Below are 13,061 nucleotides of genomic sequence, written 5' to 3' on the forward strand. Positions count from 1 at the left end.
TTTACCCCCTGTGGAAGGATAGAAGGCTGAATCAACCTTGAGCCTGGTGAGATTTGAACTATCAAATTGCAGTTAGCTGGCAGTCAGCAGAAGTAACTTGCAGTACTGCACTCTAACCACTGTGCCACTATGGCTCATTGTTAGTATGTTAGATTTCTAACAATAAAGGCATTAATTGGCATTTATCTAACTCTGGGTTAGACAGCATCACCACCAGATGGATTCATAACTGGCTGACCAACTGCACTCAATGTGTAGTCCTCAATGGAACTGCATCTACATGAAAGGAAGTATGCAGTGGGGTACCCTAAGGCTCTGTTTTAGGCCCAATACTCTTCAACATCTTCATCAATGATTTGGATAAGGGGATAGATAGGGAACTCATCAAATTTGCAGATGACACCAAGCTGGCAGGAAGAGCCAACACTCAGGAAGATATGTTTAAGTTACAGAAGGATCTTTACAGACTTGAACATTGGACACTATTTAACAAAATGAAATTAAATGGTGAAAAAAGTAAGGTTCTACGTTTAGGCAAGAAAAACAAAACACACAGGTACAGTATAGGTGGTACCTTGCTCAATAGTAGTAACTGTGAGAGGGATCTTGGAATCCTAGTGGACAACCATTTAAATATGAGCCAGCAGTGGGCAGCAGCTGCCAAAAAAGCCAACACAGTTCTGCAGTAGGCTGCATAAACAGAAGGATAGAATCAAGATCACGTGAGGTGTTAATACCACTTTATAATGCCTTGGTAAGGAATACTGCATCTAGAAAGAGTGCAGAGAAGAGCAACAGAGATGATTAGGGGACTGGAGGCTAAAACATATAAAGAATGGTTGCTGGAATTGGGTAATGTCTAGTTTGATGAAAAGAAGGACTAGGGGTGACATGATAGCAGTGTTCCAGTATCTCAGGGGCTGCCACAAAGAAGAGGGAGTCAAGCCATTCTTCAAAGCACCTGAGGGTAGGACAAGAAGCAATGGGTGGAAACTAATCAAGGAGAGAAGCAACCTCTAAGGAGAAATTTCCTGACAGAACAATTAATCAGTGGAACAACTTGCCTCCAGAAGTTATTAATTCTCCAATACTGGAAGTTTTTAAGAAGATATTAGATAACAATTTGTCTGAAGTGTTGTAGGGTTTCCTGCCTAGGCAGGGGGTTGGACTAGAAGACCTCCAAGGTCCCTTCCAACTGTTATCCTAAATTTGGTTCCTGATGTTTGGTTCTAAATGTATGGGAGGGAATAGAGCAGAAATGAGATGAGAGAAAGTAGGAAAAGAGATATTTCCAGTTCACCTAAGCTTGAAGGAGTGTGGTGGTTCTTGTAATTACGACATAAGCTCCCTTCATTTGCTCCAGCTCCTTGATGGGAACATTAATAAGCCCCCCCTCCCCTGTCTTCCCCCACTGGGAGATGGTGACATCACCAGCTAATCCTTTCAAACTGAAAGTGCCTTAAAATGTGCCTCCAACAGGACCGTGAACCTAAGATTCAATCTGTTGACTATTTCAGATTAACTTTTATACTTGAGTCAAAGTATAGAGATCTGGAAAGTATGAACAGTAAAATTGATATAAAGGTTTAGTTGCTGTTAACACAAGTTGCAAACCATTAGCACATCTGTATGGGATGCTCCTAGACCCAGCACAGTCTGTGCAACATGCATGGCTATTTGATGAAGCAAAATTGAAGCAGGGGTCTTGCAACTTTCAGCACTTAGGACGTGTAAGTGTGTTCTTCCCCTCCAGCACCCTGATCTAAGCGGAAACATAGAAAATTGCTTTCCATACAATGCCTGCAAATTACATAATTTATCTCTTCCACATCTGCTATCCATGAATGCAATAAAGGCAGAGATGAAAAGCCACTCAGTAGCCATTTCACAGAGGCTGAGGGCTCTTCTACATAGCAGCACTAAATAGCTTTTATCTAGAGAGGTAGCCAGCGTTAAGAGATGTTGGCTAACCACACTCTGCTGGGAAGCAGAATAAAGGCTCTTTATAAATATTCTTTATTTAAAGATCCCTTCCTCTTTTTTAAAAAAAATAATTTTATTTGGAATTATAATTTAATTTATAAATTATACAATATCTGGAAGCAGAATGCAGTAGTGCAGGCAGCTGTGTGAACTCCTAGAATAGTATATGCCTGTGATGGAGAACCTATGGCACGCGTGCCACAAGTGGCACACGGAGCCATTTGTCAGGGCACGCGAGGCGCTGCCCTGTCAGCTGGCCAGCGCGTGCGCGCTGGCCAGCTGAGTTCACCTTTTTAAAAGCTATTTTTCGTCTTCCCCAGGCTCCAGAGGCTTTATAGGAGCCTGGGGAGGGCGAAAAGAGGCTCCCCGACCCCCCGGGAGGCTTCAGGGAACGTCCCGAGGCTTCCCTGAAGCCTTCGGAACACTTAAAACCAACCTCCGAGCAACCCGGAAGTGACTTCCGGGTTGCTCGGATGGTCGTTTTAAGCGCTCTGAAGGCTTCAGGGAAGCCTCGGGACGGTCCCTAAACAGGCACGAGACGTGCGTCTCCATCGCCCAGGCCCGGATCGCCTCCACTGCGCGGCGCCTCAGGCTCGGCGTCCTTGCGCCCAGCCTTCACATCGCTGCCGCCGCCGCCACTGCCGCTAGGACGGGCTCGGCCGAAGGGAAGTCCGTCAGGCTTCAGCCGCGCCGCCCTCGCCTCCTCCTCCTCCTCTAGCCGCGCCATCGCAAGGCGAAAGGGGGCGGGGGCGGGGAAAGCGAAGGGGGCTTTGTTGTCCTTCTCCTCCGCCTTTCCCCCACCGGCTCGAACGCGGCGAATGAGTCGGAGCCTGCCGACTGGAGGAAGAGGGTGAGAGGCGGGTCCTGTGAACGGGGGCAGCAGCGGCGACAATAGTCGTAACTTGCCGGCGGGCCGCCCCGGCTGGGAGACAAAGGAGGGGAAAGGCGGCAGGCAGCCGAGTTGCGACTATTGTCGCCGCTGCTGCCGCTGTTCACAGGACCCGCCTCTCACCCTCTTCCTCCAGTCGGCAGGCTCCGACTCGTTCGCTGCCTGCCGGGCCCCGGCGCCGCGTTCGAGCGTTCCGTGAAGCCTCCGGGGGGCGGGGGAGGCTCTTTTCGCCCTCCCCAGGCTCCTATAAAGCCTCTGGAGCCTGGGGAAGGCGAAAAAATCATGCAAAGCCCCCTTCGCTTTCCCTGCCCCCGCCCCCTTTTGCCTTAATCCTTGCGATGGCGCGGCTAGAGGAGGAGGAGGAGGCGAGGGCGGCGCGGCCGAGGCGATCCGGGCCCGGGCGATGGAAACGTACATCTCCTGCCTGTTCAGGGACCGTCCCGAGGCTTCCCTGAAGCCTTCAGAGCGCTTAAAACGACCATCCGAGCAACCCGGAAGTCCGGGTTGCTCGGAGGTTGGTTTTAAGTGTTCCGAAGGCTTCAGGGAAGCCTCCGGACGTTCCCTGAAGCCTCCGGGGGGGGGGCGGGGGAGGCTCTTTTCGCCCTCCCCAGGCTCCTATAAAGCCTCTGGAGCCTGGGGAAGGCGAAAAAATCATGCAAAGCCCCCTTCGCTTTCCCCGCCCCCGCCCCCTTTCGCCTTAATCCTTGCGATGGCACGGCTAGAGGAGGAGGAGGAGGAGGCGAGGGCGGTGCGGCCGAGGCGATCCGGGCCTGGGCGATGGAAACGCACGTCTCCTGCCTGTTCAGGGACCGTCCCGAGGCTTCCCTGAAGCCTTCAGAGTGCTTAAAATGACCATCCGAGCAACCCGGAAGTCCGGGTTGCTCGGAGGTTGGTTTTAAGTGTTCCGAAGGCTTCAGGGAAGCCTCCGGACGTTCCCTGAAGCCTCCGGGGGGGGGGAGGTTTTAATTGTTCCGAAGGCTTCAGGGAAGCCTCCGGACGTTCCCTGAAGCCTCCGGGGGGGGGCGGGGAGGTTTTAAGTGTTCCGAAGGCTTCAGGGAAGCCTCCGGACGTTCCCTGAAGCCTCCGGGGGGGGGCGGGGGAGGCTCTTTTCTCCCTCCCCAGGCTCCTATAAAGCCTCTGGAGCCTGGGGAAGGCGAAAAAATCATGCAAAAATGGGCGCGTTGTGCGCGCATGCGCACTGGGGGCGCGTTGCATTATGGGTGCGGCACGCCCGCACACGACCCCCCTGCGCTCCCCCCACTTGTGGCACGCGAGCCAAAAAAGGTTCGCCATCGCTAGTATATGCCATACCTCTGCTCCATGAATTGCATCTGTTGCCCATTTGCTTCCAGGTTCAATTGAAAGCACTGATTTTAATCTTCAAAGCCCTTCATGGCATGAAACCAACTAATCTTGCAGAGTAGGCACCATTGGCCAAGAAACTTCATTTGATGAGTCCCAAGAGATATGCCTTCTTTGTGCATCTTGTGGAGCATTCTTTCCTCCAAAGTTACACTAGCTCCATCCCTTTTGGTATTCTGAAAAGCCCTGAGGTCTTGGCTATGTTGTCAGGCCTGGGTTTCCCAAATGACAGGGAACAGCTAAGATGGCTGCATTGTTGTGTTGATCATTTTTATCCTCTTCCTCCTAAGGTTTACATTTTCACTTTTATGTTATTTATTAATAAGGTTCCATATATTTGATATATGGAAATATCCTTTTACTTCTGACAGCTCTAATCTTTTGTCTATTCAAGTAATGTCTTGAAATTGATTTCTTTTCATTTCTTTTTTTATCTCTTCTCACAAGACCAATCTCTTGTGTAAATTTAAAGTAAGCAATTATTCAGATCCTTCTCTTGGTTTATTATTTGTAATTTCTTTTTATTTTTTAAGTGCCAACCAATTTCTTTTGTATATCTAATAAAACAAGCTTTTTCATGTCATTCTTGTAGCCTGTTATCCACTTTCAGTCACAGTTCCTCTGTTTTCCTGGTTAACACTTATTCTTCTTCTACCATTTCTTCTAAAACATCAATTGGATACAGTATATCTGTAGAAGCTAACATCGCTATTGACATAGTTGATAATAATTTCTGATTCTATTTTTCAAAGGTACCGCATACTTCAGTATTTTGAATGTTGTGGTATTTTACGTAATTCTGTAGCTGTTAATCAGATTTATGTATTCTTCTTCTTCTTTAGTTAAAAATAAACTAGCCTGGGATGGGTGGTTATAGAAATTGATCAAATCTGTAGTTCCCTCTGGTGTCCAATTTCTAAACTTGTTTATCTCTTTTATGTCTTAGAAAAAAAGTCAACTTCCTCATAGAAAGGTTCTTTATAACCAAGTCCAAAATCTTCTTTCAAATTCTCTCCCTCCCTCCCTCTCTTACAAAGTGCCCACTTCCCTCGCAGAGAGAATCTTAATTTATCTGAACTCCCAACCTGTTTATAACTTTTTATGATTAAAAAACAAAAAAAATCAATTGGTTTTTTTTTACTATTTCATTTTTTTAAGCACTTCAGATTGTAATTACATTTTTCTTTCATTAAGGCAGATTCACCCCGTGTTTTCAGATTTGTTGATCCAAAGGTTCTAATAACTGAGAAATAGCTAATAGGCAGTTTCCAAATGTGTTTACAAAAGAAATTATGTGAATTCAGTATCCTTTTAAAGGTGCCAAGTCCGGTTTAGAAAAAATGGCTGTTCCCTCATCTCCAGTGCTCAAAATCTGCTGGAGAGGACAGTTTTCTGTTCTCCTTGCAAGGAGTAACTTGCGGGTGATATTCTGTCCTCTCCTTATCCAGAGAGAGGTTTAAAGAATATGTTTACTCACTGGCTCTTTATTGTTGCCCCTTCTTTTTTGTGGAGCTGTTTTCATTCTGCCATTTCTTCCTCTGAAAGAGTGTTTTTCCATTGTTTTCTTCTTCAACGTGATAGTGGATATTGGAAGCACTGTAAACCCAGATGGCTTGATTGCATGGCTTTTATTAATTTTGTAACCCTCTATATCAAAAGAGATAAGGGCAAGCTGTTTTAATGTGCCACACATTCGGAAGAGATTTTCCATCACTTCATGCTGCTTTTCAAGGCAATGAAAATGCTTTCTCTCTCTAATTCCACCATGCATACTTCAATCCTAGCCCAATTGTTCTTTTCCTATCAGAGCAGGAAGGGAAGATTGTCCTTCCATTATTCAGCGTGAATATTTTAATCCATTGTGTATTTATGTACTTATGTGAAGTCAGTCTGTTTAATTATGTATCCTTCTCATTCATGCTCATCTGGGCATGCATAATATAAGAGAAAGTGTGAGGTCAGCTTTTGTGCAGATATAGGGAAACATGTTTTGGTATAAAGCTATTACATTTTATGTTATCATTTGTATTTTATTACATATATTGCAACTGGCTGTAATGAAAAGCATTGATTTGAACATAGTCATTTTAATGTGCGAGTGGAGAATAAATTTTTAAAGGTGTTGAAATGAGGCTGGGAAAATCCTACAGGGCAGACACAAATGACAGAAGTGAATGACAAGAGTGAGGCTGAAGCCAGGGATGAGATATGGCTAGGGAAAGACGATCAACAAGGCCAGGCAAAGAATATCAAGATAGCTGGGAAAGCGATAGGAAGCAATGTTAACAAGGCCCCCGTTTCACGCATTATGGGAAATGAAAGTCAAAACAGTGACAAAGGGAACATTTTCAGAAGGAAAAGGCACCTTTCACAGAAATGTTGTGCAAAGCCTGTTGAAACAGACATCAGGGTCCTGCACTTGTGACGACCAGTCTATACATAAGCAAAGGCACCAGTCAGAAGTAACAGATCCTGCATGAACATTATGCATTCAGAGAGGAGATTCCTTTGAGAAGGCTCTAGGACAGTGATGGCTATCGTCATCACACACCAAAAGGATGTGCCCGTGCCCACACCCATAATGTGTGTGTGACACCCACCTGCATACCCCACCCCTGCACATGCATGCTCCCCATGCTCTCCCTCCCCCCTGTGCATGTGATCCCCCCCCTGCTAGGTCCATTTTGGACCTAGTAGGTCTCCCTGCAGCCTCCTGGGACCAAAATCAGCCATGGGGGCGTGCCACATCCCCATGCATGTCCCCGCACATGCCTGCGTGTCTCCTGCATGCAACCCTACTGCGCATGTGTGTCAGGGACCCAAAAATCAGCTGGCTGGTGGCAGCCGTGCACGAATGTGCAGTGGAACTGAACTGAGGCAATGGCTCACATGTCTGCAGAGAGGGCTCTGCGTGCCACCTGTGGCATCCCTACATAGGTTCACCATCACGGCTGTAGGAGGAGGTAAGCCAGAGGCCTACAAAGGGTCTCGTCTCAGGGAGACAGAGAGAGAAGACTTAGTTTGCAACCATGGGACACCTGCAGAGCAAGATCATTTTCTTTGGTCTAGCTACCTGACCTATTATGCTATAAGAACAAGAGATTTGTAAATTAGTAAGGATCAGTTTATTTAGGTTTATAAGACCTTTTGCTGTCGCTTTATATTTTGTTCCATATAACTCAAATGGTTCTTCTTTTATATACTCCATAATGTTTGAGCAAAAACACCCATTTTTACAGAATGAATAATCATGGATCATTGCTCTTGTACAGAGAACGCTCAATATAGGTCAGCGATGGCGAACCTTTTTTGGCTCGCACGCCATAAGTGGGGGGGAGCGCAGGGGGGTCGTGCGTGGGCGTGCCACACCCATAATGCAACACGCGACCCCCCCCAGTACGCATGCGTGCATGAGAGGTGCTCCCCCCATTTTCTGCATGCTTTTTTCTCCCTTCCCAGGCTCCAGAGGCTTTATAGGAGCCTGGGGAGGGCGAAAACAGCCCCCCCCGAGGCCCTCTGGAGGCTTCAGGGACCTTCAGGAGGCTTCAGGAGCTTCCCTGAAACCTCCAGAGGGCTTAAACCAACCCTACCGTAGGGCCGGTTTCTTGCGCTCCGGTGGCTTTAGGGAAGCTCCTGACGCCTCCAGAGGGCCTCTGGCTCTTTTCGCCCTCCCCAGGCTCCTATAAAGCCTCTGGAGCCTGGGGAGGGTGAAAAATGGCTTTAAAAAAGGCTGAACTCAGCTGACAGGGCAATGTCTCGTGTGCCAGGGCAAATGGCTCCACGTGCCACCTGTGGCACGCGTGCCATAGGTTCACCATCCCCGATATAGGTAGTCTTTGACTTAAAGCCATTCATTTAGTGACCATTTACATTACAAAGTCACCAGAAAAAGAGACTTATGACTATTTTTCACACTTAGAAACCTTATATCCCCATGGGCACCTAATCCAAATTCAGGTGCTTGGCAACTGGCACATGTTTGATGGTTGCAATGTCCCAGGGACATATGATCACCTTTTGGGACTTCTGAGAAACAACGTCACTTATCAACAGTGTTACTAACCTATCATCTGCAGTGATTTACTTAACAACTGTGGCAAGAAAAGTCATAAAATGGAGTAAAACTCACATAACAACTGTCTTGTTTAGCAATGGAAATTTTGGGCTCAATTGTGGTCATAAGTTGAGGGCAACCTGTATTTCTATGACTCCTACACTGCAGACTTGATTGCTTTGCTCTGTTTTTGGAATAAAATGAACTAAATTGAATGCATTGTTGTTGCTATTCCTGTGTATTCATACATTCTTTTTGTTCTCTGATGCTTGCAGAAATTCGTATCCAGTTGGTGGAGCAGTTCAAATGCCTAGAACAACAGTCTGAATCCCGATTGCAACTTTTGCAAGATCTTCAGGAGTTTTTCCGCAGAAAGGCTGAGATTGAGCTGGAGTATTCCAGGAATCTGGAAAAATTAGCAGAAAGATTTTCTTCCAAGATTCGTAGTTCCAGAGAACACCATCAATTCAAGTAAGTGGGTAGTGCATTTACTGATTTTGGCTGTCCCAGAGGATCGCTTAAGAATGTGCCCTTGGTTGCTATCTCTACATGACAGACTCTTTTATAATGTTGCTAGGCATAGAAATGGGAGATTGAACAAAATAAATTTCAACAATTGATGAAGCTTCTCAGAATATTGGAATGTCTGTATAGCTGGGTAAAAGAAATAAAGGTTAAGGTCCAGTCATTGGTGGTGGTGTTTTGTGATGTCTTCAACAGGACAAAGCATGGTTGTATTTGATGAAGGATGTGTTAGATACTTTATGGGGATAAGGTTTGCACAAATTAAACTTACATAATTATTTATATTAATGTAATTCCTCATAAGGGACACGGTGGCTTAGATGTTGAACTTGTCAATCAGAAAAGTCAGCAGTTTGGTGGTTCGAATCCCTAGCGCCGCGCACTCCCGTTCCTTGTCCCAGCTTCTGCCAACCTAGCAGTTGGAAAGCATGTAAAAATGCAAGTAGAAAAATAGGAACCACCTTTGGTGGGAAGGTAACAGCGTTGCGTGCGCCTTCGGCATTTAGTCATACTGGCCATATGACCACGGAGATGTCTTTGGACAGCTCTGGCTCTTCGGCTTTGAAACGGAGATGAGCACTGCCCCCTAGAGTCGGGAACAACTAGCAAATACGTGTGAGGGAAACCTTTACCACCTTAATCCCTTCAGTGAAATTTCTCTGTGGAGGTTCTGAATGTATGTTTATATTAACTGGCATAATATTTATTGCAGATGTCTTTATTTTCCAAAGTTGTTTTGTCTTACAGAATCTAGACAGTAATGTCCAGGAATGTAAATAGACACTTTTCTCTTCCTTTTCATTAGTATTTCAGGATTCTTTTATTAGGTATTCCCTTTGACTTCCAGTTTTAATCTGGTGTCTGCTTTGGGAAAGTGTGACTGATATTTTTTTAGTGTGTATCATTTTCTGATGTTATCTTTAAGATTCTGAACTCCAAATGAACTCTAAATGTCCATGTTATAAGAAAAAATAAATTCATACTGTGGATTCTTTTGCAGCTCATTAGTTGAAGTTTTATGTTTCCTTTCCACCAGTCTTCCTAAAATGCAATTATTGGTTATTTGCTGGTCCAAACCATCTTGTACTTCAATGACACCCACCTCAAGTTTCAAACCTTCAACTATGTGATGTTTGGGAAATAGTCCTTAGCTCTATTTTATTCAACTTTGCTCTGAATGTGTTTGTGTTACATTTTTATTGAAATCTCATTCATTCTTTATTGTTCATTTTGTTGGTACTCTGATAACAGAATAACAGAGTTAGAAGGTACATTAGAGATCTTCTAGTCTAGCTTCCTGCTGAAAAGATGCCTTTTTGCATTGGTTAGTTGATGATGCAACCCTGGTTATTCCAAATTTAATTGTTTCCAAGTCTCTTTTGGAACAGCAGTGCAATGCTAAAATACATAAGTGAAATCAGCATGTCATTATGAAATGTATATTCTTAGCTAAAGTCACTTATTTTTTTTTTGGTAAGTCCAGCCTTCTACACAATGGAGATTGTGTGGCACCACCCCCAAAGCAGCTGCCATTTTGGGAGCAACCACATTGAATTGTGGCTGTTCCAAAATGGTGCCTGCTTCTGGGATAGCATCATATAGCCTCCATTTTACAAGCAGGCTGAGAGGTGTACTGGCTGCTTCCTGAAGGAGATTTACCGATTTACTGAGCTGTGACAGAGATGGGAAGGAGGATGCGGGAGTCAGGAGATGGGAAGCAGACCCAAGGTCTGAAGAGACTCATGGGAAGGTGATAGGTAGGTGGGATTCTACCGCATTCCTGAAGTCAGTTGGAAGGATAGGTGGAATTCCAAGCACCTAAATTTTGTTCATGTGATTATGGGGGTACTGCAATGGCCATATCTTTGGGCAGGGATAAGTTCCTTTGTTCAATGCCATTGTAAGCTCAAATGGTCATTGAACAAACAGTTGTAAGTTAAGCACTGCATATTAGCTTCTTATGTAAGAAAAGGCTATATAGCTGTGATGCCAAGGATGGTTGCAATCTTATAATTCATTCAGTGCTGTGTAAAATGATAATAATTACAGTTGTGTTGAGATTGGTATACCTGAATGTGAAAACTAATATAGTCTGGATGGAAGTAATAAAGCATGTTATTTAAAAAAAATATGTTTCTGAACCTCAGGGACTTTACGATGTCTAGGTTTCAACTCCCAGAATTCCTCAGCTGGCTGTGTCCCTGCTGGCACACTTTCAAGTTGCTAAGGATAAAAAAAATACTGCCATACTGCAAAAGAGATATTCAAATGATTGAAATTTTGCCCTTTCTCTAGGCAGACATATTTTCCATTTCAAGTAGGGTAGCAACAGATACAAGCTTTCAGAAAGAGCACAGAATAAAGCATTTTTATGCCTTGCTTGTTTGTTGACTAATGAGAATAATGTTTGTTGACTTCTGAGCAATTGTTAGAGGGTAATGAGGAAACTGGATACTGGAAAATATAAGTAAAGAATCAGCAGTTTCCATAATGCATTTTCCCTGCTCCTGAGTACTTCTTTGCACACTTTGGAGCCTAGCAAGATTACACTGATGAAAACTGAAGAGCAATAACAGTGTAATGGAACTAATGTGGTGCTTGGTTGGATGTGGCCTCCACCCACTCTTTTTCTGTGCCTCCTAAAGTCTTCCAAGGTCATGTTCTTGAAATCTGGCTACAAATTGCCAAATAATGGTAGTATGATGCACGTGAGGTGGTGTCTGGTTTGGGGCATTATAAACAGATGAAACTGTTGTTTGATTTAGCCAAAAGATCAAGAAGAAGAAAAGACCCAGAAAGACCAAAAAAACCTTGGAGGCACATATTTTTCTTCCAAGAAATGACATCTGCTGATATAGTAAACATATTAATAAAAGAGAATGTCTGTAATTCAGGGTTGAACTGTGAGGTCCTTGTTGCTTTCCAAGCTTGGTTGTTTGCTTGTAGATATTTGATTACCTGACTAGGTAACATCATCAGCTAAGTGAGTCTGTGAGCCTTCAATCGTGAAGGTGATGAATAAGGGATCCAAGTCTGAAAAATCTAGGTCTTTACCTATTCCTGGGATAAGCGTGACAAGGTCACTTCAAACAGACCATTTTGTTTTCAGGAGGCATTCAAGGAGCAATTGTGTCCAATCGGGCTCTTTGCAGTATTTTAGTGCAATGCAGATTCTTAGAGGAAAACTGTCAATTTGGAACCATAGCAATGCCAAGAATAAAACAATGAAGATGACTGCAGGATGGAACGCTGACAGAAAAGTATGTGAGTGGAATTAATCTGGAGATGGATTTGATTTCACTGGCTCAATACATTATTGAGCTTAATGATAAAGGGAAGGTTATTCTCTGGTTAATCAAAAAAAGGATAATGATTGGCAACTTCTTCATCTGAGTTATCCTTAATTTGCTTTCTTGGTCAAAATGAAGACTTATATATAACTTAAGAAGGGCATATTATTACAATTTTAGCTTGTCTTTTTATTTAACTATCAACCCAATATGGCCAAACTATCTGCCTCCTATTTTCTCTACAAATATAATAACCCTGTGAAGTGAATTGTGCTGCGAGGCCCAAAGTTACCCAGTCAGCTTTTGTGCCTAAGGTGGGACTAGAACTCACAGTCTCCTGGTTTCTAGCCAGCACTTTCTCCAGTAGTCTAAACTGGCACTTAGCCAATACCTTACTTTTAAAGGGAACATTCTAATTGACTTCGTAATATTCAGAATCTATACACAATTGATATATGGTGTACAGTATATCTATACAAACATTAGAAAAGAAGCAAAGAAAAAAAGATTATGAAGAAGTATTTCTGATCATTTTGTGAAGTGTTATAAATGCATTTATATTTTACCCTCCTTTTCCAAGATTACATTATAATTTCTTTCTCTCCCATAAGCTACCCCTTTAATCTTAAATCAGAAGTTTATTTATCTCCCCTCCCCCCAAAATGTTCCTATAGGTTTCCAGTCGCATCTTTATCTAATCAAACAAGTTAATTTTGTCATCTGTGCTAATTCAGTTGTTTTTACCAACTATTCCTTCATTGAAGGTATTTCACAATCATTCCATTTCTGTGCATATATCCCTCTTGCAACAGTAAAGGTAAAGGAGTCCCTGCGGATTTTGTTCTGGTAGTCGTTGCCGATCAAAAGAATCAATGTCCATTTCCATTTCAAGGTCATTGAGCCAGCATTGTACGAAGTCATTTCAATGGTCATGTGACCAGCATGACATCACGGAGCA

At 43.8% G+C, this 13,061-nt stretch overlaps 1 protein-coding gene across 2 annotated transcripts in view; it reads left to right on the forward strand.

The window, feature by feature from the left end:
• Window positions 1-13,061, forward strand: part of SRGAP3 (SLIT-ROBO Rho GTPase activating protein 3) — a 216,288-nt gene that overhangs the window by 105,017 nt on the left and 98,210 nt on the right. For both annotated transcript variants that reach the window (XM_081955048.1, XM_081955049.1), the window contains exon 2: window positions 8,564-8,759. In XM_081955048.1, coding sequence (XP_081811174.1) covers window positions 8,564-8,759 — 196 coding nt within the window. The remainder of the gene's footprint in view (window positions 1-8,563; window positions 8,760-13,061) is intronic.

Source organism: Natrix helvetica (assembly GCF_964273705.1).
Source record: "Natrix helvetica genome assembly, chromosome: 1".
NCBI classification, from domain to species: domain Eukaryota; kingdom Metazoa; phylum Chordata; class Lepidosauria; order Squamata; family Natricidae; genus Natrix; species Natrix helvetica.